Genomic DNA, 26,503 nt, shown 5'->3' on the forward strand with positions numbered 1-26,503 from the left:
ACACTCGAACGGCTTTTCTCCTGAGTGAATCCTCTGGTGTCTCCTCAGATGACCACTTTCATTAAACCTTTTTCCACACTCGGAACACTCGAACGGCTTTTCTCCTGAGTGAATCATCTGGTGTGTCTTCCAATTACCACTTCGATTAAACTTTTTTCCACACTCGGAACACTCGAACGGCTTTTCTTCTGAGTGAATCCTCTGGTGTGTCTTCAGATGACCACTTTGATTAAACCTTTTTCCACACTCGGAACACTCGAACGACTTTTCTCCTGAGTGAATCCTCTGGTGTGTCTTCAGATGACCACTTTGACTAAACCTTTTTCCACACTCGGAACACTTGAACGGCTTTTCTCCTGAGTGAATCCTCTGGTGTTTCTTCAGATCACCATTTTCTTTAAACCTTTTTCCAGACTCGGAACGCTCGAACGGCCTTTCTCCTGATTCAATTCTTTGGGTTTCCTTCAACTTATCACTGTCAGCAAATCTTTTCCTACTCTCTGAACACTCCAACAGTTCTTTTCCACTGTGTATTAACACATGTTGACTTAGGATATCAGCAGATTCACACTTGTAATCACACTGCGATTCATCAGATGCTGGCGTCTCATGAGACGCCTTTTCCGGGAACTGCGGCGCCTCTTCTCGCAAAGATTGTTTGGTTGAGCCACTACTGCTGCTGGTTCCTCGCGTGGAGCACGTTGGCGGCGTGTAAGTGCGAATACGCTTTCTGCACACTTTTAGGTGACGCGTCAGATAATCTTTCGAGCTGTAGACTAAGCCACACCATTCGCACTGTCGATCTGAAAAATAATTCAGAGATGGGAAGTGTATACACTCAAGAGAAAATAAATATATACACATATACATATATATGCATACATAAATGTGTATATATAATATATATACATATATATATATATATATATATATATATATATATACGAGTGCATGCAAATGTGTATGTATGTATACGTATATATAAATATATATATATATATATATATATATATATATATATATATATATATCATATATGTACATATATGTATATAGTATATGAGTGTGTGTGTGCATATTTGAATATATTGATCTATCTATATCTATATTGATATAGATGTAATAGATGTGGAGGCATACATATGTACACATCTAATACACTTATACACATTCACGTGCTCACACAAATATTAGATCTATAGACTAAGCCACACCATTCGCACTGCCGATCTGAAGGAGAGTGTATACACTCAGAGAAAATAGATGAATTGACAACAGTTAAAACCATCATATGTGTATGCATATATTCACATACATATTATATTCATACATATATACATATTATACACACACACACACAGACACACACGAGTGTATGCAAATGTGTATGTATGTACATATATACATATATATATCTATGTATATATGTATATGTGTGTGTGTGTGTGTGCATATTTGAATACAATGATGTACTAGAAGTGCAGACATACATATGTTCATACGTCTAATACATTATTTTATCCTTACAATATCAATTTTTATAATCTTAAATGCATTCCAACAATTTCTGAATACACTTTCCCTTCAGAATGGGAAAATCGGTTTTGAAACAACTTATATTTGCGCACCTTTTACATCTCTCTTCGCTGGTTTCCACTTGGACGACTCTCTCGATAGACCAAGATCCTTCCCGAAATCGTCTCCGTACCAGCACATCAACTCGCTACCCCTGTTCACAATTATTTTGGCATTATTTTGCCCTTGTTTGTCTGTATCTTTAAATATCAATAAGCACGTTATGACAGGTGTATGGTCAGGAAAAGTTGACTTCACTACTGAATTATACTGACCTGCTAATTGCAGAGTCCGTCTTGTAGTAGATCTGCCCCTTGTACTGAAATACAGACAGGTTGGTCTCAGCTTCAGTCCTTGAACAGTTGACATAACGCATCCAGTTACTAACTGCACTGTCTACAGCATCAATGCATGTATTCCTTGTTCCAGCACCTCGAATCTGGAAAGTACAGGAAGGTGAAGAAATTTTCAACTATTTGCGTCAATAGATTTTATCTTAAAATATTTGGTGGTTTGTAGAAAACCACAAAAAATCATTCTGTAGTACATCCATCTGATATCATATGTTTTACGCCACAGAATACACTAACCTTCCACCCATAGCCAGATTCTTTGCCGGCATCCGGATGGCCAGATAGGACACGGCCCTCATACGGACCAAACACAAGATGGGCTGGGAGATGAGCATTGGTCCACACGCCTTTTCCTGCCCCCTTCACTTTCGAGTCGTACACAGTGAGGGGCCAAGGGGCTGTGAGGCGAGCACGATCTTTCTCGCTGCCGTCTCGAACAACCTGTCCAAACATACCATTGGGATGATAACGCTATTTGAAAATGTGTGCGTGTGCATGTGTGTATGGTCACCAATTATGTTTGTGACAAATTAAATTTTCAATCAAACCAAATGGATCTAAACCAGTGGTTCGGAACCTTTCCTAGTTTGTGGCTCTCAACGAATATATGATTATCTCCAGAATAGGAGAATAGGAAAATGGGAAAGAGTGGACACTCCTTTCTTGAAAAAGTGCATATCGTATGTCGTCAAAAATGGCATGTGGAGTTTATATATATATATATATATATATATATATATATATATATATATATATATATATATATATATATACATATATATACTTATTTGTACAGGTCTATTCATCTATCAATATATAAACATACGTATATGTATTTGCACATATACATACATACATACACACATATAAACACACACACACACACACACACACACACACACACACACACACACACACACACACACACATATATATATATATATATATATATATATATATATATATATATATATATCCATAGGTAAATAAACATACATATCCCCACACACATATATACACAAACACACAAACACACATGTATACATATATTTACATACATATTTCTATGCATGCATACATAATATATATACACACAAACACATACACCCACCCACGCACACACACATACAAACACACACACACGCGCGCACACACACATATATGTATGTATATACACATATACATATGCATATACATGTATGTGTACACACACCCACACACACAGACACACACACACACACACACACACACACACACACACACATATATATATATATATACATATATATGTGTAAATATATATATATATATATATATATATATATATATATATATATGTGTAAATATATATATATATATATATATATATATATATATATATATATATATATTTATATGTATGTATATGTATATATGTGTGTGTGTGAGTGTGTGTGTGTGTGTATGCATATGTATATACATTACCTATGCACGCACACCTACAGGCACACAGACGCACACACACGTACATCTACACATTTGAAAAGGGTGAAGTCAGCCAGGACCACACTGTCGCCTTTGATTTCCTTTTCTCTGTATGCAATTTTCTTTTCGGATGCATTGCAATGATATATGTGACCTGGGACTTCAGACTACAAGCTACTTAAATCGGGTATGTGGAGTGCATTTTTTTTTTTTTCTTTTTTTTTTTTATCTATTACTTGTATCTTCCTGACTGTTCTAGTTTATCTGAAGCATGACCATCATCATCATCACCCTTACTATCATTATTATAATCATCATAATTTCTATTAATTTCGATGGAATTAAAAATGGTAATGGTAAGGATAATGATAATAATGATATGGATATAATAATACGAAGAAAATTATTGAATATAATGATAATGATAACAATAAAATTCATAATGATAATAATAGTGATAATAATATTACCTTTCTCACTGTTATATTCATTATTGTTATAGTTATCTTGATCATAATCATCAATATGATAATTATCAAAATCATATTGCTCTAACGTAATCTAAAGTCGTCACTGACGGACCCCTCTCCATTTTCAAACTATTTTTTAACAAGCCTTCCGTAACTTATTCATGATCAAACAGCCAGTTTTAAGCCATGACGTTATGCATTTTCTCCATACTCACAAATTCCACGAGAAATATTGCACAGTGGTCTCTAGATAAGGGAAATTAAAGAAATCATTCAATTCTATAGCAAAAGTTTGATCTTTTCTTGTGCTTGAAAGGTTTGAGCTTCAGAGGAAATTGAGTATGACGTCACGATCAAAGATTTCCCGCCAAAAATCATGGATATCAAAACTTATCATATTCAGGACTAGTATTAATATTTGGTTCAGTTAAAACGTATCTGTAGGATTAAATATTATATATCGTATGTATATATACATATAAATCAATCCTTTAGAAGACAAAAAATATGAAATAAGTAACAAACTAGCTCAAGAATTGGCGCTTTCGTTTTTTATTGGTATTCACCAAATTCATTACTAACAATCCCTCTACCATTGACGATTGAATAAAAAGTATAAGTAAGGTTTTCAGAAAGTCGTACTGGGTAAAGTAAAATAAGTAAAACATCAAATGAGGCCTTTATTTGGTGTACACAAAATAGAAATAAAAATAAATAAAAAAATATTTCCCTGTCCTTTTATATTTTAGTCTAACATCTAAAGCAAAATATACAAGTGAGACAAATAATTCAGCGCACTCTGTGGCTCTTCTGGTGTGTTTTCAGATTACCACTTTGATTAAACCTTTTTCCACACTCGGAACACTCGAACGGCTTTTCTCCTGAGTGAATCCTCTGGTGTGTCTTCAGACAACCACTTTGTTTAAACCTTTTTCCACACTCCGAACACTCGAACGACTTTTCTTTTGAATGAATCCTCTGGTGTGTCTTCCGAGAACCACTTTCACTAAACCTTTTTCCACACTCGGGACACTCGAACGGCTTTTCTCCTGAGTGAATCCTCTGGTGTTTCATCAGATTATCACTTCGATTAAACCTTTTTCCACATTCGGAACACTCGAACGGCTTTTCTCCTGAGTGAATCATCTGGTGTCTCTTCATATGACCACAATGAATAAACCTTTCCCCACACTCGCAACACTCGAACGGCCTTTCTCCTGATTTAATTCTTTGGGTTTCCTTCAACTTATCACTGTCAGCAAATCTTTTCCTACTCTCTGAACACTCCAACAGTTCTTTTCCACTGTGTATTAACACATGTTGATTTAGGATATCAGCAGATTCACACTTGTAACCACACTGCGAACACTCAGTATTATATTCATCACATGCTGGCGAATGCAGCGTCTCATGAGACGCCTTTTCCGGGAACTGCGGCGCCTCTTCTCGCAAAGATTGTTTGGTTGAGCCACTACTGCTGCTGGTTCCTCGCGTGGAGCACGTTGGCGGCGTGTAAGTGTGAATACGCTTTCTGCACACTTTTCGGTGACGCGTCAGATAATCTTTCGAGCTGTAGACTAAGCCACACCATTCGCACTGTCGATCTGAAAAAAGAATTCACACATGGGAAAACTGTATACACTCTATGAGAAAATAGATGAATTGACAGCAGTTAAACCATCATTATATGTATATGTATATATATTCACATACATATTATATATATATATATATATATATATATATATATATACACATTTATATAAACACTATATATATACATAAATGTATCTATATATTATACATATATATATATATATATATATACATACACATATACGAGTGCATGCAAATATGTATGTATGTATATATATATATGCATATATTCATATGTATATGTATATATATTGTATATATATACGTATATATATATATATATATATGCATATTCGAATACGTTGATGTAATAGATGTGCAGACATACATATATGTACATATATCAAATACACTTATACACATGCACATGCTCACACACACATTGGAATAATAAAAATCTTAGCTAGACTATTTTATCCTTACAATATCAATTTATATCATCTCAAATGCATTTCAACAATTTTCCCTTCAGAATGGAAAATTAAGTTTTGAAACAACTAGTATTTGCGCACCTTTTACATCTTTCTTCGCTGATTTCCACTTGGATGGCTCTCTCGATAGACCAAGATCCTTCCCGTAATCGTCTCCGTACCAGCACATCAGCTCGCTCCCCCTGTTCACAATTAGTTTGGCCTTGTTTGTCTGTATCTCTAAATATCAATAAGCACGTTATGACAGGTGTATGGTCAGGAAAAGTTGACTTCACTATTGAATTATACTGACCTGTTAATTGCAGAGTCCGTCTTGTAGTAGATTTGCCCCTTGTACTGAAATACAGATAGGTTGGTCTCAGCTTCAGTCCTTGAACAGTTGACGTAACACATCCAGTTACTAATTGCACTGTCTACAGCATCAATGCATGTATTCCCTGTTCCAGCACCTCGAATCTGGAAAGTACAGGAAGGTGAAGAACTTTTCAACTATTTGCATAAGTGGATTTCCTCTTCAAATATTTGGTGGTTTGTAGAAAACCGCTGAAAAATCATTCTGCAATACATTTATCTGGTATGTTTTACGCTACAGAATACACTAACCTTCCACCCATAGCCAGATTCTTTGCCGGCTTCCGGATGGCCAGATAAGACACGGCCCTCATACGGACCAAACACAAGATGGGCTGGGAGATGAGCATTGGTCCACACGCCTTTTGCTGCCCCCTTCATTTTCGAGTCGTACACAGTGAGGGGCCAAGGGGCTGTGAGGCGAGCACGATCTTTCTCGCTGCCGTCTCGAACAACCTGTCCAAACATTCCATTGGGATGATAACGCTATTTGAAAATGTGTGCGTGTGCATGTGTCTATGATCATCATCAGTTATGCTTGTGACTAGTTAAATTTTCACACCAGTTAAATTTTCATTCTTACGGGGTTATCCAAAATAAGGAACAATGGGTGGTACGGACACTCTCCCTCTTTCTCTTCTTCACAGTCTGCGCAATCTGCAAACAAATAGAATTCATGGTATCTGAATCTATCTACATGTACAATCCTAAGTGTACAACTATCATATACAATTTTATAAAGTGATGAAATGAAAATAATTCAAGATTATGAAATACACGCAACGACACCTATGAAGATGTAACAAACGCTTTTTCTTACAAATAAAATCATCATCTTTAGTAACGTTCTCTTCATAAAACAGCTCCCTTCTGCTACTACGTCTTGGGTACCGCGTCTTGGACTCTCCTGAAAAATAGCTGTTTCCCCGGTCCTCTTCATCTGATCCTACACCAAGCGTTTTAGTCTCAGCTGGAAGCTCTTTCACTGTTTCCATCTCTGTATCTGTTGCCAAGTGTGACATGGGACCGGGAAAGATCCCTTTGTCCTCTGGCTTAACATTTTCTGCAGCAGAAGCTCCACTTGACTTGTCGACTGTTGCTAGCATTATCTGGAAGATTAAACAATTTTCAAAGAACATTTTTTTATTTGTAATAAAGCATAGATATATTAGGATGACTCAGCTTGGCGACGCTGCAAATAGTCAATAAAAATTCATATCACTCCTAAATAAACATAGTTCTACACGAGAAGTTACAAAATTGAGTTACGATGGACTTTCTCAGAAAAAGTGACTTGGAGAAGAGTGTCTTTGGCCCATGCATACGTAAACGTATGGTTGTAGCCAACCCCCGAAACCTGCAGCGTGGCATACTTCCCCCAGGTTAGGTCGAGGTCCATCAGCTGCGTCCTCAGCACCTCACGTCAGCTGCCTCTCGAACACTGATGATTGGATGAGAACGGACAACTCCCGGCTCGCTCATTGGACAGCAGGTTCCCCTCGCTTCCGGTAGCTGACACAGCTTAGCACTACTTCAGCCCCGGCGCCCGGACTGAGATCAGCACTCACTCATCCTCCAGCAGAGCAAGACCACAACAGCAAGCAAACAGGCCTACCTAGGCCTTAGCCGTCGGGGGAGCCGCCCCGGCTCTCCCCGTCGATCTCCAGCACCCAGACATACCTGTAGGCACTCACACCCACACCAAACACTCCTTAGAGAGATGATCGACACCAGACAAATGGCGGATGCAAATCCATTGCCATACGGGTATCCAACATTCGCTTTACTTTATTGCTCGTGGCACACTTGCCAAATAGACAATATCTGCCGTGGTTTGCACAACCCATGCTTAAAAACTATGTTCCAGGACTCCTGCATTTCTATGCCCTGACAAAAACAGAAGCGGACACGGAATCTGGATAAAAAAAGGGAGGACATCAAGCAAACACATAGACAAAGGCACGAAGACAAACCTTGGCAGTGCCCTTTGCACCTGCCACCAACTTGGCTGGAGTCCACAACGGTATAACATCTACTTGGTCTACACTGAGTGGCGCATCATCGTAGTTCTCACTCCTTCTGGCCCAAGCTGGAGCACTCCACTCTGCCTTCCCCTTATGACCGCCTCTTCTTCCACCGCCTACGCTTCCACTTTTGCTTGCATACCTGCAACAACAATTAACCTCCATTATATTAGCTTCCAGCAAAAGCACTGTACATGCATCCTCATTCACTATGCAAACTGGAGTCGTCGCCCTACCTGCTAGATCGCTCCTTCTCGGGCGTCCACTCGTCGTCTCCATCATAGTCGAGGACTCGAGCTGGCCTGGCTGTGGGCGCGACAAACCCGTTGCATCGCTTCCTCTGTTGTCGCAGGACGAACTCCGGGAGCTTGGGGTCCAGTCCTGAAAGTGCGCTGCAGTTGTTTAAGAGATTTTGAATAAATGTGTATGAGCCGGTGATGAAGGAAATCCCAGGATCCAGTGAAGCATTTTGGTAATACCGTGATTGTAATGAGCGTGTTTAGGAGTTTTTACATTATGCACAAGCGCATGCGCGCATTTCAGATGTATATGTGGATGTCTGCGCATAAGTTTTTGTGTGGGAAAGGGGGTATGTATACAAATGAATGGAACATAATAATTATATAAATACCACATATTCACAGCTACGCTTTTCCAGGCAATGTATTTGCTAACCCTCCGCTTCCGTAGGTAACCAACGAGTCTTACATGGACGCTAAAAGCCTTCGAGATTTTGTGTTTCCTTATCCTTCTCTTAGCTGTACTCTCTACAATTTCCTTTTTTCACAAACTCTTCTGCCTCTTGGCACTCCAACAAAACCCAACACACCACTTATTTTCTACAAAGATGGAGCTCGTAGACCTCCCTGGCGATGCGCCATCTGTCAATGATCGAACAGCCACTCGGTCCTCCATCTTGCCAGAATGCCCGAGTCGGAGAATGGGAGTCGTGAGTCTGGCCTGGCGGTGGCCTTCCGTTGCCGCCCCGCAGGTCCCGTGGACCTTGGTAACCAAAGACTATCTACGAAAGACAGGAAACATGCTATCTAACGCATTCTAAAAAATGTGAGCTCCCCGGTCGTCTACCAGCGCCATCCGTTGACTCGACGCCCAACTAAACATCCGACGTCGTTCAGTGGGGGTGTGCTCACTCGGGTTCATGTTCTTGGTCAGTTCAGACTTATTCAGAGGGGGTTGCGAATAGCTTATTTACTAAGAAATAAATAAATATATATATATAAATTCATATATATATATATATAAACTCATATCGTATCATGACTTTGTAGTAGCATTTAATTTCTTCATATAATTCTTTCGCCCCTCCCAGCCCGAAGCTACCCATTCGGCAATTTAGGGCCGGTTAACAACTGTAAATTGGTAGTTCATACATGCACGACACACATACGGCGTATACAACATGCCATATACAGGACACATTAAACCACGTGGCACAATGAACTTATAGGCCTACAGTCACATAACATTAGTGACATATAATGTATATGATATTGCAAAACATGCATCAATACATAGAAACTGAGTATGATAAATTAAAGAAAATTATTACAATATCTTTATTAGAATAATAGCAAAACCTTTACAAATAAATGGCCGAAATACACATTTTTATTTCAATTCTTCGCAATGCGACCGCATGATTTTGAGATTAATTTCCTCATTAACAGGTTTGAACTTATTTTACTTTTTCTATATTTCTGTTTGTTCCTACTATACAGATCTACAAAGTAATGAGCATTGTTCAATCGATATATATGTTGATTTGGGTGATAACTATAATCTATCTCAAAATCAACCTGACACAATTTTTTCACTCTATTGATGTCAAATCTACCGTCAGCTTAAGACAAATTGTAGATTAAGGCTTGCACTATAATATTAAGTAGAATTATGGCCTCTACTTTTTCAGACGGGCGTCATGACTTGACACCTTTACCAATCAAAATAATTTCTCGTGATCCAATTTATATCTTGCTTATGTCAATCTAAACATCACATATCTTAGCTTATATCTAAAAAAACATAAATATTACAAACCTTTCTTTTTCCTCGGCCAAAAATCTGAAATATAAGTTGTTTATTCTCTTCTTTTTGCTTTTTACTAGCAGAGCAAGGATAAGACTTTCCTGGCATTGTCGGAACTGCCATTCCAATTTTCGCGCTTCTATGTAAACAAACAGACGGTATGAGATGACGTCACGAGATGCTCACTAACGCCATCTGTTGCGACGACGCCGCATTACTCACAGGATTTTGCTTGACTTTACGGTCTTTCGTATTTAGTCTTTGTTGGTAACAAAAGGGGCGTCGGGGTTGAGTCCATGCAATTGACAAGCATTTTGCACACGGCTTGTTTATTCCCTGTTGCTATTAGCGTATTAATGATTATCACATGAGCGCAAACAGTTTCTGCTAATTTGGGAGCATTAAGCTACGGCCAGGGAATTAAGGCAAAAATTATCGTGTGAGTTTGTCCTTGGGGGGGGGGGGAGGCAAGCCAGACCTAGAGGGGTTCAAACAGAGTTTTAGGGAGTAATTTCCTTTTCAGTGGATACCCATATTTTCTTTTAAGAATTGGCACATCTCTACGGCCTCACTTAAGAAAATAATCCGTTTCCGGCAAATATCCCATGGAAGTGAAATGCACATTCGAAGCGACACAACTCACCGAAGTCTTTCATCGCTTTGTAGTTTCTCAGGATATTCTCGAAGCGATTCTTCTCGATCTCCGGGAAGGAGAGCCATTCTGCCGTCGAAAACAGTTGGTTTACGTCCTCAGCCATCGCACTTATGCGGCCGAGAAGTCTAAATGTTCCCTGAACCCAATGTCGAAAGGATCAACGGATGCCGAGGCTCGGACTGAGCCGATTCACTTGGAGCCTCGTGCTGCGTGGGGCCGTGACGTCATCATGACGTTTTGTTTTCGTCATACTCATGAATTATAGCATTGATAATTACAGCGTATCATCTTTTGATATAGGTAAATTAAGCGAGTAGGCAAAGAAGGCCCCTCAATCATAAGATACGCCTTGATTTTTGTTGTTGTTGAAGATTAAGCCTCTGAGCTACATGGGCATGACGTCACGACCAATGCGTTCGCGAGAATCCACCTAAAGATTTCCCGCCAAAAGTCATTGCGTTCAGGATCGCTTTCAAGGAAGTCATTACTTCAACTGGTATTAGCATTGATATTTGCTGTTCTCAGAGGGAAAAAAACATATAGGAAATTACAAATTACATCTGTAAGAGGACAAAGAGAGCTCAATGCTATCAAAAATATATCAAGGCGTGAGACACGGGCAGCCTAGCTGAAGACTTCGTAGCACATTAGTCTTTGATTTATATTTTCCAGACTTTCTTTGGTCATTCTTGAATTTCAGATTTATGTTAAAGACAATGTATTTATCAGAAACGCGATTACTGTGTAAATATTTCACATAATTCAACCTATCAAAGTAAAAGTAAAGACAGATTAATGGTTAACCTCACTATTTTCATTTATATATTTATTTGTTTTTTTTTATTTATTTATTTATTCTTTACTGTTGTAAATGATGCAATCTCACTTTTTAATGGAAGTCTTAGTAGGCAGTGTCACAGAAATAGATTTGTGAGGCAGTAATTAAATGCATCGTTTGATTCGTGTAATATTATCTTTGTAGAATATTGCGAGTTTGAATTTTGTTGTAAGTTTCCAGTGATTAAATTTTCTTTGATTATACGATTATTCGTATGATTTATTATAGAAAACGGTTCTAATTTTGTTTCATTTTTTTTGCTGCTGGCATTTTTTATTTGAAATATCTTAATATGTGGACTATGTTATGTGAAACGTATGTGTGTATAGGCTGATGTAGAAGTGAATGAATTTATATTTGTCATTATGAGTCAGATATCCTGTTTATCCAGTGAAATAAGTTGAAATATGTGATATGGCCAAGACGTTACCGCGTTTTCCCGCCAAATTTACCCAGGCAACAAGTAGCCCCGCCCCTTGCAGCATCTGTAATTAAGAAAGAATATGGTTATACCGGAAGGTTGAGGTTTGAGTCGATCACTGATATCAAGAGATATATTGACAGTAAGAATGGGATTTAAATATGCATTGACTAATTATTGATAATAGCCCATTTGTACAAATGTTTCCCATCCTTGAAGCTGATTGGTTCACGCACGAGCAGCGCTTAGTTCTGATTGGTCTTCCTATAATCTGTGTTATGATTGGCTGGGAGAGCCTGGGCAAGGCGCCACCACCAGCTCGAACAGGTTTTTTTGTTGACTGACACGCTCATGGAAATTGCGTTTGTGCTTTGACATTCTTGTATAACGCCAGTATTTCTGGGGAAGAGCTGGCAGTTAAAGTGCTAAAGGATTGTTGCAGTCACAGTGGTAACCCCAAGGACTTCGGTGTAGTCTGGGAAAGAGCGCTGGCGTTGGGCTTGCTGCCTTGCAGAGTGATTTTCTACCCTCACGTGATCATCGCATTGGTTGGTGTTTATTAGTATACTGTATTTGCCTTTATAAGAATAGTGATGTGCCATTATTTCCATGTAGGTGTAATCTATGTCAAGTGCTGATACCTGATATGTTTTACATAAGCGGAATTGTCTCGCATAGATGCAAGGGTGCAGGCTGTCTAGCTGTCCTGAGATGTACCTGTCGTGCCGTGACGTGCCTGTGGTGATGTGAAGTGTCAGTGTTACCCGCTTTGGGATACGATGTACGTATTTTATGTTTGTGTATTGAATTTGCTATTTATGTTAGCCATTTTGAAATTATTTGTATATTAGGTGAGCTGCATTTCAGTACATAGCAATGGTATCTATTTGTTTGCAGCTCGAATGTCTCCTCCAAGAAAGGATTAAACCGTGTGCAAGAATCCAAGAGACTATTCTTGAAGCCCTTATTGCTGCAGGCAGTGCTGACACATTGTACTGGTGGCCCCACAGTGTGACGTATTCTGTAGTTGGAGATACTGGGGGCTACAATGTTCGAGACGGAAAGTGCTGATAAATGAAGACGCATTTCTTGTCTTGCTGCCGCATATATATTGAACCAATATCATGTATCAGTTATCTGTTTTAGATCCATGTTTTTCATTGTTTTCCTCGTGTTGTAAAATTTCAAATCATGGCAATGACTATCAATATATTTTTGTCTAGATCTATCTCTATATCTATCTTTATAACTTTCGATATATGTGTATTTATATTTATTGTATATATATATATTTTTTTTTCGAGTGTGTGCATTGTTCTAAATTTTAACAAACACTTTAAAGTATGTAATTAAATCGACCGGACAACCAATTATATTTGTGCTTCCCTTCAGGTGATCCCTGTTGCAGGCTGCGCCGTGAGACTTCCAACTAAACGTTTTGTCCCCGTGACAATGCACCTTTTATGCCATTTCCAAGATTAAGGAAAATGTAGCATTCTTTAATACCACACATAAATTTAATCACATAAATACAAGATATATTGTCGGCCAACATACTGCTCTGTGTTACACTATACCATTATCTACTGGAAGGTACTGGAGGAGGTGGTTGGAATTTCATGATTATGGAGAGATAAAGTGCAGGTATGCAAGCAAAGGGAAGCGTGTGCGGTGGAAGAAGAGGCGGTCACAAGAGGAAGGCAGAGTGGAGTGCTCCAGCTTGGGCCAGGAGTGTGAAACTACGACCAAGTAGATGCTATACCGTTGTGGACTCCAGCCAAGTTGGTGGCAGCTGCAAAGGGCATATTCAGACATGCATATACACAGAAATCAATGCATATTTGTCTATCTGATAGATATACATTTATGTGTCAATCTGAACGGTTGATATGCACGTCTAAATATATGCATATCCGTATGTAATACCATTCATAGGGTTGGACCTCGCAAAATCTTAACAAACCTACTGCAAGTATATGTCGCTGTCGACTCCTGCCAAGTCAGTGGCAGCTGCAAGGGGCGCTGTCAAATTTTCACTATTATTGTCTCTAAACGTCCTGGTAATAAAACGTTCTCATTCAAAGTCTTAGTTGAGTCGTTCTATACTTCTATATTTTTTTTCAATCATTGCACAGTAGTAATATGGCAACACTAGAATGCAGTTTAATGATTTGAAAGGTATGATATATCGTTTTATATAAAATTAAAAATGCAAGCTATTAGTTACAGACAAATATACAGATAGAGAGAGAGAGAGAATATACAGAGAGTGAAGGACAGACTCACTATAGCATACTGCATAGCATGCCACGCGGCGCGGACCCGGACCACGTAGCATGCTATGCAGTATGCTATATCGTAGGTGCCTAGTGATATAGCATAGTGCATAGCATGCCACATGGACCGGGTCCTCACCGCGTGGTTGGACCACGTGGTCCGTTCGCGCCCTCTTGCGCCCACTGGTCAGAATATAAGGGTGGCCGACCTCTTTTCTTTTAACTTTGCTTGCTTGACCCAAGCTCTCATTCTCATACTCTCGGCGAGCTTGCCCGTAGTCGGCCGTACCACCTCGTTGGCGTGTAGGCCGGACACAAGCACCAAGAGCCGTATCGCGTTCCTTTCATACTAGTGTTCTTAAATAAAAGTGCACAGCTACATCAGTGTATCTCTACCGCCACCAGTAATTCAATAAATCCATATAGGAGGATTTAGAGCCTTTAATACTCACACACACAAACACACACACATGGACAGATAGAAAGACAGACAGGCAGTCAGAGAGAGAGAAAACGAAACGAGAAAGAGGTGGCACAAGGAGGGGGAAAGGAGAGCAAAATCTAATGGAAAATGAGAAAAAAGAGATACCATAGACCCAGTCAGCCACAAAAAAATAAAAATCATGAATAAAAGATAAAAAATGATAAAAATAAGACAGGATCACTGAAACAAGACGGAAAGAGGAAGAGTTGAAACCGATAAACGAGGATGAAGCAAGGCAAATTGATGAGGCGAGTCTCGAGTGAGTGAGCGGGAGTAAGGAAAAGCAAATATGCAAAGTTATGCTTGTTTGTTGTGGCGAAAGGGGAGGCGAGGTTGAAAGGTTGATAGGAGGGGAGGAGAAAAGGTAAGAAATGTGGGGGATACCCAAGAGATGGAGAACAAGGGAGGAGGGGTAGTGTGTGAGAGAGGGGGAGGGAAGGAGATAAAGAGTGAGAGAGGGAAGAAGGGTGTTGTAATGAGGGAGTGTGCATAGAGAGAGGGAAGGAGGGAGATAGAGATAGAAAGGGAGAAAGCACAAAGAAATGCGAGAGGAAAAAGAAAATGGTAATTGTAATGATGAAGATAATAATGATGACACTAACAATAATAATAATGGTGATAGTGATGTTACCTCTATCACTGTTATTCTTCTTATAACTATCCTTATCATTATTATCATTATCATCAATATTATAATTGCTTTAACGTCATCTAAAGCCGTCGCTGACGGATCCCTCTTCATTTTCAAAGCATTTTTTACGTGGTTTCGGTAACTTATTCAAGATTAAACGGCTAGTTTCAAGCCGTGACATAATGCATTTTCGCCATACCCATTGATTCCACGAGACATATTGCACAATGATCTCTAGATATTACAGTTCAAGAAATTATCAAATTTCATAGTAAAGTTGAATCTTTTGTTGTGCTTGAAAGGTCTGAGCTTCAAAGGTGCTCGAGTATGACGTCACGATCAAAGATTTCCCGCCAAAATTCCTGGACATCAAAACTTATTATTATTTAAGTATTAGTATTATTTAAGTTAAAACGAATCTGTAGGATTAAATATTATATATCGTATGTATATATATTATATAAATCAATCCTTTTGGAGACAAAAAATAGGAAATAAGTAACAAACTTGCTCAAGAATTGCTTTCGTTTTTTTATTGATATGCACCAAATTCCTTAATAAAAATCCCTCTACCATTGAGGATTGAATAAAAAGTATAAGTAAGGTTTTCAGATAGTCGTACTGGGTAAAGTAAACTAGTCAGCGGAGGCCTTCATTTGGTGTAAACAAAATAAAAAAAATATCAAAATGTTTCCCTGTCCTTTTATATCTTAGCCTCACATTTAAAGCAAAATGTACAGGTGAGACAAATAATTCAGCGCACTCTGTGGACCTTCTGGTGTGTTTTTAGATTACCACTTGCATTAAACCCTTTTCCACATTCGGAACACTAGAACGGCTTTTCTCCTGAGTGAATCCTCTGGTGTTTCTTCAGAGAACCACTTGCACTAAATTTTTTCCACACTCGGAACACTCGAACGGCTTTTCTCCTGAGTGAATCCTCTGGTGTTTCTTCAGAGAACCACTTTCACTAAATCTTTTTCCACACTCGGAACATTCGAACGGCTTTTTTCCTAAGTGAATCTTTTGGTGTTTCTTCAGAGAACCACTTTCACTAAATCTTTTTCCACACTCGGAACACTCGTACGGCTTTTCTCCTGAGTGAATCCTCTGGTGTGCCTTCAGATGACCACTTTGATTAAACCTTTTTCCACACAGAACACTCGAACGACTTTTCTCCTGAGTGAATCCTCTGGTGTGTCTTCAGATGACCACTTTGATTAAACCTTTTTCCACACTCAGAACACTCGAACGGCTTTTCTCTTGAGTGAATCCTCTGGTGTTTCTTCAGATGACCACTTTGACTAAACCTTTTGCCACACTCGGAACACTCGAACGGCTTATCTCCTGAGTGAATCCTCTGGTGTTTCTTCAGAGAACCACTTTCACTAAATCTTTTTCCACACTCGGAACACTCGAACGGCTTTTCTCCTGAGTGAATCCTCTGGTGTTTCTTCAGAGAACCACTTTCACTAAATCTTTTTCCACACTCGGAACACTTGAACGGCTTTTCTCCTGAGTGAAACCTCTGGTGTGTCTTCAGATGACCACTTTGACTAAACCTTTTGCCACACTCGGAACACTCGAACGGCTTTTCTCCTGAGTGAATCCTCTGGTGTTTCTTCAGATGACCACTTTGACTAAACCTTTTGCCACACTCGGAACACTCGAACGGCTTTTCTCCTGAGTGAATCCTCTGGTGTTTCTTCAGAGAACCACTTTCACTAAATCTTTTTCCACACTCGGAACACTTGAACGGCTTTTCACCTGAGTGAATCCTCTGGTGTTTCTTCAGATCACCATTTTCTTTAAACCTTTTCCCAGACTCGGAACGCTCGAACGGCCTTTCTCCTGATTCTATTTTTTGGGTTTCCTTCAACTTATCACTGTCAGCAAATCTTTTCCTACTCTCTGAACACTCCAACAGTTCTTTTCCACTGTGTATTAACACATGTTTATTTAGGATATCAGCAGATTCACACTTGTAATCACACTGCGAACACTCAGTATTATATTCATCACATGCTGGCGAACACAGCGTCTCATGAGACGCCTTTTCCGGGATCTGCGGCGCCTCTTCTCGCAAAGATTGTTTGGTTGAGCCACTACTGCTGCTGGTTCCTCGCGTGGAGCATGTTGGCGGCGTGTAAGTGCGAATATGCTTTCTGAACACTTTTAGGGGACGCATTAGATCTTTCGAGGTGTAGACTAAGCCAGACCATTCGCACTGTCGATCTGGAACAGAATCCAGACATGGGGAAAGTGCATACATTATCAAAGAAAATAGATGAACTGACAGCAGTTAAACCATCATTATATGTATATGTACATATTCACATACATATTAAATTCACAGATATATATATAAATAAATGTATATATATAATAAATATACATACAAATACACACACACACACGAGTGCATGCAAATGTCTATGTATATATACACACACACACACACATGTGTGTGTGTGTGTATGTGTGTGTACATGTTTGAATACATTGATGTAATAGATGTGCAGACATACATATGTACATACATCTAATGCACTTATGCACATGCACATGCTCACACACACACACACGTTGGAAGTATAGCAAGCTTAGTTACGGATTATTTATTCTTACAATATTAATCTATATCATCTCAAATTTATTGCAACAATTTCTGAATACACTTTCCCTTCAGAATGGGAAATAAGGTTTTGAAACGTATTTGCGCACCTATTGCGTCTTTCTTCGCTGATTTCCACTTGGATGGCTCTCTCGATAGACCAAGATCCTTCCCGAAATCGTCTCCGTACCAGCACATCAGCTCGCTCCCCCTGTTCACAATTAGTTTGGCCTTGTTTGTCTGTATCTTTAAATATCAATAAGCACGTTATGACAGGTGTATGGTCAGGAAAAGTTGACTTCACTACTGAATTATACTGACCTGCTAATTGCAGAGTCCGTCTTGTAGTAGATCTGCCCCTTGTACTGAAATACAGATAGGTTAGTCTCAGCGTCAGTCCTTGAACAGTTGACGTAACGCATCCAGTTACTAACTGCACTGTCTACAGCATCAATGCATGTATTCCTTGTTCCAGCACCTCGAATCTGGAAAGTACAGGAAGGTGAAGAACTTTTCAACTATTTGCGTAAGTGGATTTCCTCTTAAAATATTTGGTGGTTTGTAGAAAACCGCTGAAAAATCATTCTGCAATACATTTATCTGATATGTTTTACGCCACAGAATACACTAACCTTCCGCCCATAGCCAGATTCTTTGCCGGCTTCCGGATGGCCAGATAGGACACGGCCCTCATACGGACCAAACACAAGATGGGCTGGGAGATGAGCATTGGTCCACACGCCTTTTGCTGCCCCCTTCACTTTCGAGTCGTACACAGTGAGGGGCCAAGGGGCTGTGAGGCGAGCACGATCTTTCTCGCTGCCGTCTCGAACAACCTGCCCAAACATACCATTGGGATGATAACGCTATTTGAAAATGTGTGCATGTGTCTATGATCATCATCAGTTATGCTTGTGACTAGTTAAATTTTCACACCAGTTAAATTTTCATTCTTACGGGGTTATCCAGAATTAGGAACAATGGATGGTACGGACACTCTCCCTCTTTCTCTTCTTCACAGTCTGCGCAATCTGCAAACAAATAGAATTCATGGTATCTGAATCTATCTACCTCAAGTACAATCCTAAGTGTACAACTATCATATACAATTTTATAAAGTGATGAAATGAAAATAATTCAAGATTATGAAATACACGCAACGACACCTATGAAGATGTAACAAACGCTTTTTCTTACAAATAAAATCATCATCTTTAGTAACGTTCTCTTCATAAAACAGCTTCCTTCTGCTACTACGTCTTGGGTACCGCGTCTTGGACTCTCCTGAAAAACAGCTGTTTCCCCGGCCCTCTTCATCTGATCCTACACCAAGTGTTTTAGTCTCAGCTGGAAGCTCTTTCACTGTTTCCATCTCTGTATCTGTTGCCAAGTGTGACATGGGACCGGGAAAGATCCCCTTGTCCTCTGGCTTAACATTTTCTGCAGCGGAATCTCCACTTGACCTGTCGACTGTTATTGGCATTATCTGGAAGATTAAACAATTTTCAAAGAACATTTTTTCATTTGTAATAAAGCATAGATATAATAGGATGACAGCTTGGCGATGCTGCAATTAGTCAATAAAAAATTCATATCACTCCTAAATAAACTGAATTCTACATGAGAAGTTACAAAATCGAGTTATGATGGACTTTCTCAGAAAAAGTGACTTGGAGAAGAGTGCCTTTGGCCCATGCATACGCAAACGTACGGTTGTAGCCAACACCCGAAACCTGCAGCGTGGCATACTTCCACCAGGTTAGGTCAAGGTCCATCAGCTGCGTCCTCAGCACCTCACGTCAGCTGCCTCTCGAACACTAATGATTGGATGAGAACGGACAGCTCCCGGCTCGCTTATTGGACAGCAGGCTCCCCTCGCTTCCGGTAGCTGACACAGCTTAGCACTACTTCAGCTCCGGCGCCCGGGCTTAGATCAGCACTCACTGATCCTCTAGCAGAGCAAGACCACAACAGCAAGCAAACAGGCCTACCTAGGCCTTAGCCGTCGGGGGAGCCGGGCTGTCCCCGTCGATCTCCAGCACCCAGACATAACTGTAGGCACTCACACCCACACCAATCACTCCTTAGAGAGATAATCAACACCAGACAAATGGCGGATGCAAATCCATTGCCATACGGTATCCAACATTCGCTTTATTTTAGTGCTCGTGGCACACTTGCCAAATAGACAATATCTGCCGTAGTCTGCACAACCCATGCTTAAAAACTATGTTCCAGGACTCCTGCATTTCTATGCCCAGACAAAAACAGAAGCGGACACGGAATCTGGATAAAAAAGGGAGGACATCAAGCAAACACATAGACAAAGGCACGAAGACAAACCTTGGCAGTGCCCTTTGCACCTGCCACCAACTTGGCTGGAGTCCACAACGGTATAACATCTACTTGGTCTACACTGAGTGGCGCATCATCGTAGTTCTCACTCCTTCTGGCCCAAGCTGGAGCACTCCACTCTGCCTTCCTCTTATGACCGCCTCTTCTTCCACCGCCCACGCTTCCACTTTTGCTTGCATACCTGCAACAACAATTAACCTCCATTATATTAACTTCCAGCAAAAGCACTGTACATGCATTCTCATTCCTTATGCCTAGTGGAATCATCGCCCTACCTGCTAGATCTCTCCTTCTCAGGCGTCCACTCGTCGTCTCCATCGTAGTCGAGGACTCGAGCTAGCCTGGCTGTGGGCGCGACAAACCCGTTGCATCGCTTCCTCTGTCGTTGCAAAACGAACTCCGGGAGCTTGGGGTCCAATCCTGAAAGTGCGCCGCAGTTCTTTAAGAGATTTTGGAGGGGAAATGTGTATGAGCCGGTGATGAAGGAAATCCCAGGATCCAGTGAAGCATTTTGGTAATACCGTGATTGTAATGTGCCTGTTTAGGAGTCTGCATTTTCCATAAGGGCAAGCGCGCGTTTCAGATGTATATTTGGATGTCTGCGCATAATTTTTGTGTGGGGAAGGGGATATGTGTTCATATGAATGGAAAACAATAATTATATAAATACCACATATATTCACAGTTACGCTTTTCCAGGCAATGTATTTGCTAACCCTCCGCTTCCGTAGGTAACCAACGAGTCTTACATGGACGCTAAAAGCCTTCGAGATTTTGTGTTTCCTTATCCTTCTCTTAACTGTACTCTCTACAATTTCCTTTTTCACAAACTCTTCTGCCTCTCGGCACTCCAACAAAACCCAACACACCACCTCTTATTTTCTACAAAGATGGAGATCGTAGACCTCCCTGGCGATGCGCCATCTGTCAATGATCGAACAGCCACTCGGAGCTCCATCTTGCCAGAATGCCCGAGTCGGAGAATGGGAGTCGTGAGTCTGGCCTGGCGGTGGCCTTCCGTTGCCGCCCCGCAGGTCTCGTGGACCTTGGTAACAAAAGGGGCATTGGGCTTGAGTCCATGCAAATGACAAGCATTTTGCACACGGCTTGTTTATTCCCCTGTTGCTATTAGCGTTTTAATGATTATCACATGAGCGCAAACAGTTTCTGCTATTTTGGGAGCATTAAGCTACGGCCAGGGAATTAAGGCAAAAATTATCGTGTGAGTTTGTCCTTGGGGGGGGGGGGGGAGGCAAGCCAGACCTAGAGGGGTTCAAACAGAGTTTTAGGGGATAATTTCCTTTTCAGTGGATACCCATATTTTCTTTTAAGAATTGGCACATCTCTACGGCCTCACTTAAGAAAATAATCCGTTTCCGATAAATATCCGATGGAAGTGAAATGCACATTCGAAGCGACACAACTCACCGAAGTCTTTCATCGCTTTGTAGTTTCTCAGGATATTCTCGAAGCGATTCTTCTCGATCTCCGGGAAGGAGAGTCATTCTTCCGTCGAAAACAGTTGGTTTACGTCCTCAGCCATCGCACTCATGCGGCCGATAAATCTAAATGTTCCCTGAACCCAATGTCGAAAGGATCAACGGATGCCAAGGCTCGGACTGAGCCGATTCACTTGGAGCCTCGTGCTGCGTGGGGCCGTGACGTCATCATGACGTTTTGTTTTCGTCATACTCATGAATTATAGCATTGATAATTACAGAATATCATGTTTTGATATAGGTAAATTAAGCGAGTAGGCAAAGAAGGCCCCTCAATCATAAGATACGCCTTGATTTTTGTTGTTGTTGAAGATTAAGCCTCTGAGCTACATGGGCGTGACGTCACGACCAATCCGTTCGCGAGAATCCACCTAAAGATTTCCCGCCAAAAGTCATTGCGTTCAGGATCGCTTTCAAGGAAGTCATTACTTCAACTGGTATTAGCATTGATATTTGCTATTCTCAGGAGAAAAAAAAAACATAAGAAATTACAAATTACATCTGTAAGAGGACAAAGAGAGCTCAATGCTATCAAAAATATATCAAGGCGTGAGGCACGGGCAGCCTAGCTGAAGACTTCGTAGCACATTAGTCTTTTATTTATATTTTCCAGACTTTCTTTGTTCATTTTTGAATTTCAGATTTATGTTAAAGAAAATCTATTCATCAGAAACGCGATTACTGTGTAAATATTTCACATAAAAGTAAAGTAAAGACAGATTAATGGTTAACCTCACTATTTTCATTTATATACTTATTTGTTTTTTTTTTTTATTCTTTCTTCATTTATTTATTCTTTACTGTTGTAAATGATGCAATCTCACTTTTTAATGGAAGTCTTAGTAGGCAGTGTCACAGAAATAGATTTGTGAGGCAGTAATTAAATGCATCGTTTGATTCGTGTAATATTATCTTTGTAGAATATTGCGAGTTTGAATTTTGTTGTAAGTTTCCAGTGATTAAATTTTTATTAAAATTTTATTTATTATAGAAAACGGTTCTAATTTTGTATCATTTTTTTGCTGCTCGCATTTTTTATTTGAAATATCTTAGTATGTAGACTATGTTATGTGAAACGTATGTGTGTATAGGCTGATGTAGAAGTGAATGAATTTATATTTGTCATTATGAGTCAGATATCCTGTTTATCCAGTGAAATAAGTTGAAATATGTGATATGGCCAAGACGTTACCGCGTTTTCCCGCCAAATTTACCCAGGCAACAAGTAGCCCCGCCCCTTGCAGCATCTGTAATTAAGAAAGAATATGGTTATACCGGAAGGTTGAGTTTTGAGTCGATCACCGATATCAAGAGATATATTGACAGTAAGAATGGGATTTAAATATGCATTGACTAATTATTGATAATAGCCCATTTGTACAAATGTTTCCCATCCTTGAAGCTGATTGGTTCACGCACGAGCAGCGCTTAGTTCTGATTGGTCTTCCTATAATCTGTATTATGATTGGCTGGGAGAGCCTGGGCAAGGCGCCACCACCAGCTCGAACAGGTTTTTTTGTTGACTGACACACTCATGGAAATTGCGTTTGTGCTTTGACATTCTTGTATAACGCCAGTATTACTGGGGAAGAGCTGGCAGTTAAAGTGCTAAAGGATTGTTGCAGTCACAGTGGTAACCCCAAGGACTTCGGTGTAGTCTGGGGAAGAGCGCTGGCGTTGGGCTTGCTGCCTTGCAGTGATTTTCTACCCTCACGTGATCATCGCATTGGTTGGTGTTTATTAGTATACTATATTTGCCTTTATAAGAATAGTGATGTGCCATTATTTCCATGTAGGTGTAATCTATGTCAGGTGCTGATACCTGATATGTTTTACATAAGCGGAATTGTCTCGCATAGATGCAAGGGTGCAGGCTGTCTAGCTGTCCTGAGATGTACCTGTCGTGCCGTGACGTGCCTGTGGTGATGTGAAGTGTCAGTGTTACCCGCTTTGGGATACGATGTACGTATTTTATGTTTGTGTATTGAATTTGCTACTTATGTTAGCCATTTTGAAATTATTTGTATATTAGGTGAGCTGCATTTCAGTACATAGCAATGGTATCTATTTGTTTGCAGCTCGAATGTCTCCTCCAAGAAAGGTTTAAACCGTGTGCAAGAATCCAAGAGACTATTCTTGAAGCCCTTATTGCTGCAGGCAGTGCAGACACATTGTACTGGTGGCCCCACAGTGTGACGTATTCTGTAGTTGGAGATACTGGGGACTACAATCTTCGAGACGGAAAGTGCTGATAAATGAAGGCGCATTTCTTGTCTTGCTGCCGCATATATATTGAACCAATATCTTGTATGAGTTCTCTGTTTTAGATCCATGTTTTTCATTGTTTTCCTCGTGTTGTAAAATTTCAAATCATGGCAATGACTATATCAATATATTTTTGCCTAGATCTATTTCTAAACAAGGAGAGAGTGAAAGAGGCAAGACTGCCTGTCCAGAGCAATCCAGTGGACCCACATCCAAAGGTTTCTTTTTCTTTTTTATTGTATTTAGACAATGGAAGAACAATGCATTTTAAGGACCAGGGTAATTATGAAATGGAATCACCGATTAAGAGGTAAATAACATAGTTTAGAGGAGCCTGTTAGAATTCACACCCTGGTAAGGATTAAACGTTCTTATAATTGAAGTCATATCCATGGAAATACCTCAGTACATGATATCAATAAAGAAACTTAATAAACAAAATTAATATTATTACGAAATGCAATTAACGTTACCAATGCACCATTTACCAGGACGCTTAGATCATGAACTTTCAAAACAAAACGTTCTTGTACAAAGCCTTAGGTGAGTCATTCTATGTTTCTCTCTCTTTCTGACACACAAACACGCACACATACACTTTTATTTTGCGTTCTTAAATTCTTCAAGATTTTTTTTCTTTCATTGCACAGAAGTTCCTGTAACAGCGCTTTGCAAAAATAGGCAGTAATATAGCAACACTAGAATGCAGTTTAATGATTTTATATAAAATTAAAAATGCAAGCTATTAGACAAATATACAGATAGAGAGAGAGAGAGAATATACAAAGAGTGAAGGACAGACTCACTATAGCATACTGCATAGCATGCCACGCGGCGCGGACCCGGACCACGTGGCATGCCATGCAGTATGCTATATCGTAGGTGCCGAGCGATATAGCATACTGCATAGCATGCCACATGGACCGGGTCCGCACCGCGTGGTTGGACCACGTGGTCCGTTCGCGCCCGCCTGCGCCCGCTGGTCAGAATATAAGGGTGGCCGACCTCTTTTCTTTTAACTTTGCTTGCTTGACCCAAGCTCTCATTCTCATACCCTCGGCGAGCTTGCCCGTAGTCGGCCGTACCACCTCGTTGGCGTGTAGGCCGGACACAAGCACCAAGGGCCGTATCGCGTTTCTTTCATGCTAGTGTTCTTAAATAAAAGTGCACAGCTACATCAGTGTATCTCTACCGCCACCAGTAATTCAATAAATCCATATAGGAGGCTTTAGAGCCTTTTATACTCACACACACACACACACACACATGGACAGATAGAAAGACAGACAGGCAGTCAGAGAGAGAGAAAACGAAACGAGAAAGAGGTGGCACAAGGAGGGGGAAAGGAGAGCAAAATCTAATAGAAAATGAGAAAGAAAAGATACCATAGACCCAGTCAGCCACAAAAAATAAAAATCATGAATAAAAGATAAAAAATTATAAAAATAAAACAGGAACACTGAAACAAGACGGAAAGAGGAAGAGTTGAAACCGATAAACGAGGATGAAGCAAGGCAAATTGATGAGGCGAGTCCCGAGTGAGTGAGCGGGAGTAAGGAAAAGCAAATATGCAATCTTATGCTTGTTTGTTATGGCGAGGTTGAGAGGTTGATAGGAGGGGAGGAGAAAAGGTAAGAAATGTGGGGGATACCCAAGAGATGGAGAACAAGGGGGGAGGGGTAGTGTGTGTGAGAGAGGGGGAGGGAAGGAGATAAAGATAGAGTGAGAGAGAGGGAAGGAGGGTGTTGTAAGCGAGGGAGTGTGCATAGAGAGAGGGAAGGAGGGAGATAAGAGATAGATAGAGAGAAAGCACCAAGAAATGCGAGAGGAAAAAGAAAATGGTAATTGTAATGATAAAGATAATAATGATGACACTAACAATAATAATAATGGTGATAGTGATGTTACCTCTATCACTGTTATTCTTATTATTGTTATAATTATCATTATTATTATCATCAATATTATAGTTGCTTTAACGTCATCTAAAGCCGTCACTGACGGATCCCTCTTCATTTTCAAAGAATTTTTTTTACATGCTTTCGGTAACTTATTCAAGATCAAACGGCTAGTTTCAAGCCGTGACATAATGCAT

General features: G+C 40.0%; 2 protein-coding genes and 2 long non-coding RNA genes across 6 annotated transcripts in view; 2 read left to right on the top strand and 2 right to left on the bottom strand.

The window, feature by feature from the left end:
* Nucleotides 1-11,243, bottom strand: part of LOC113805815 (zinc finger protein 585A-like) — a 12,060-nt gene extending 817 nt beyond the window's left edge. The window contains exons 1-13 of the mRNA XM_070143293.1: nt 11,014-11,243; nt 8,561-8,705; nt 8,274-8,466; nt 7,121-7,409; nt 6,884-6,957; nt 6,553-6,756; nt 6,242-6,405; nt 6,031-6,131; nt 4,661-5,466; nt 2,166-2,399; nt 1,851-2,014; nt 1,629-1,729; nt 1-803 (exon numbers count right to left, since the gene is read on the bottom strand). The exon at nt 1-803 is cut by the window's left edge and continues 817 nt beyond it. Coding sequence (XP_069999394.1) covers nt 1-803; nt 1,629-1,729; nt 1,851-2,014; nt 2,166-2,399; nt 4,661-5,466; nt 6,031-6,131; nt 6,242-6,405; nt 6,553-6,756; nt 6,884-6,957; nt 7,121-7,409; nt 8,274-8,466; nt 8,561-8,705; nt 11,014-11,128 — 3,393 coding nt within the window. The 5' untranslated portion in view covers nt 11,129-11,243. The remainder of the gene's footprint in view (nt 804-1,628; nt 1,730-1,850; nt 2,015-2,165; nt 2,400-4,660; nt 5,467-6,030; nt 6,132-6,241; nt 6,406-6,552; nt 6,757-6,883; nt 6,958-7,120; nt 7,410-8,273; nt 8,467-8,560; nt 8,706-11,013) is intronic.
* A 1,129-nt stretch (nt 11,244-12,372) lies between these two features.
* On the top strand, nt 12,373-15,310 carry LOC113805796 (uncharacterized). The gene is made up of 3 exons (XR_003475719.2): nt 12,373-12,832; nt 12,963-13,065; nt 13,182-15,310. It is a non-coding gene; the product is annotated as an uncharacterized lncRNA (long non-coding RNA).
* A 1,365-nt stretch (nt 15,311-16,675) lies between these two features.
* LOC113803818 (histone-lysine N-methyltransferase PRDM9-like) lies at nt 16,676-22,283 on the bottom strand. 3 transcript variants are annotated; one of them, XM_070142989.1, is made up of 9 exons: nt 22,073-22,283; nt 20,920-21,083; nt 20,633-20,842; nt 19,487-19,775; nt 19,247-19,320; nt 18,922-19,125; nt 18,611-18,774; nt 18,400-18,500; nt 16,676-17,910 (listed from the first exon to the last, which is right to left on the bottom strand). In XM_070142989.1, exons 4-9 carry the CDS (start codon nt 19,770-19,772, stop codon nt 16,814-16,816), a joined length of 1,926 nt encoding a protein of 641 aa, XP_069999090.1. In that variant the 5' UTR covers nt 19,773-19,775; nt 20,633-20,842; nt 20,920-21,083; nt 22,073-22,283; the 3' UTR covers nt 16,676-16,813. The 3 variants fall into 3 exon arrangements, with proteins under 3 accessions (XP_069999090.1, XP_069999089.1, XP_069999091.1); XM_070142988.1 differs by having other exon boundaries at nt 20,633-20,825; nt 20,920-21,064; nt 22,073-22,282; XM_070142990.1 differs by lacking the exons at nt 20,633-20,842; nt 20,920-21,083.
* Nucleotides 22,284-22,963: 680 nt separating this feature from the next.
* On the top strand, nt 22,964-24,471 carry LOC113807628 (uncharacterized). Its single transcript, XR_003475910.2, has 3 exons — nt 22,964-23,872; nt 24,003-24,105; nt 24,222-24,471. It is a non-coding gene; the product is annotated as an uncharacterized lncRNA (long non-coding RNA).
* The last annotated feature ends 2,032 nt before the right edge of the window (nt 24,472-26,503 follow it).

Source organism: Penaeus vannamei, chromosome 30 (genome assembly GCF_042767895.1).
Source record: "Penaeus vannamei isolate JL-2024 chromosome 30, ASM4276789v1, whole genome shotgun sequence".
In the NCBI taxonomy this organism is placed as follows: domain Eukaryota; kingdom Metazoa; phylum Arthropoda; class Malacostraca; order Decapoda; family Penaeidae; genus Penaeus; species Penaeus vannamei.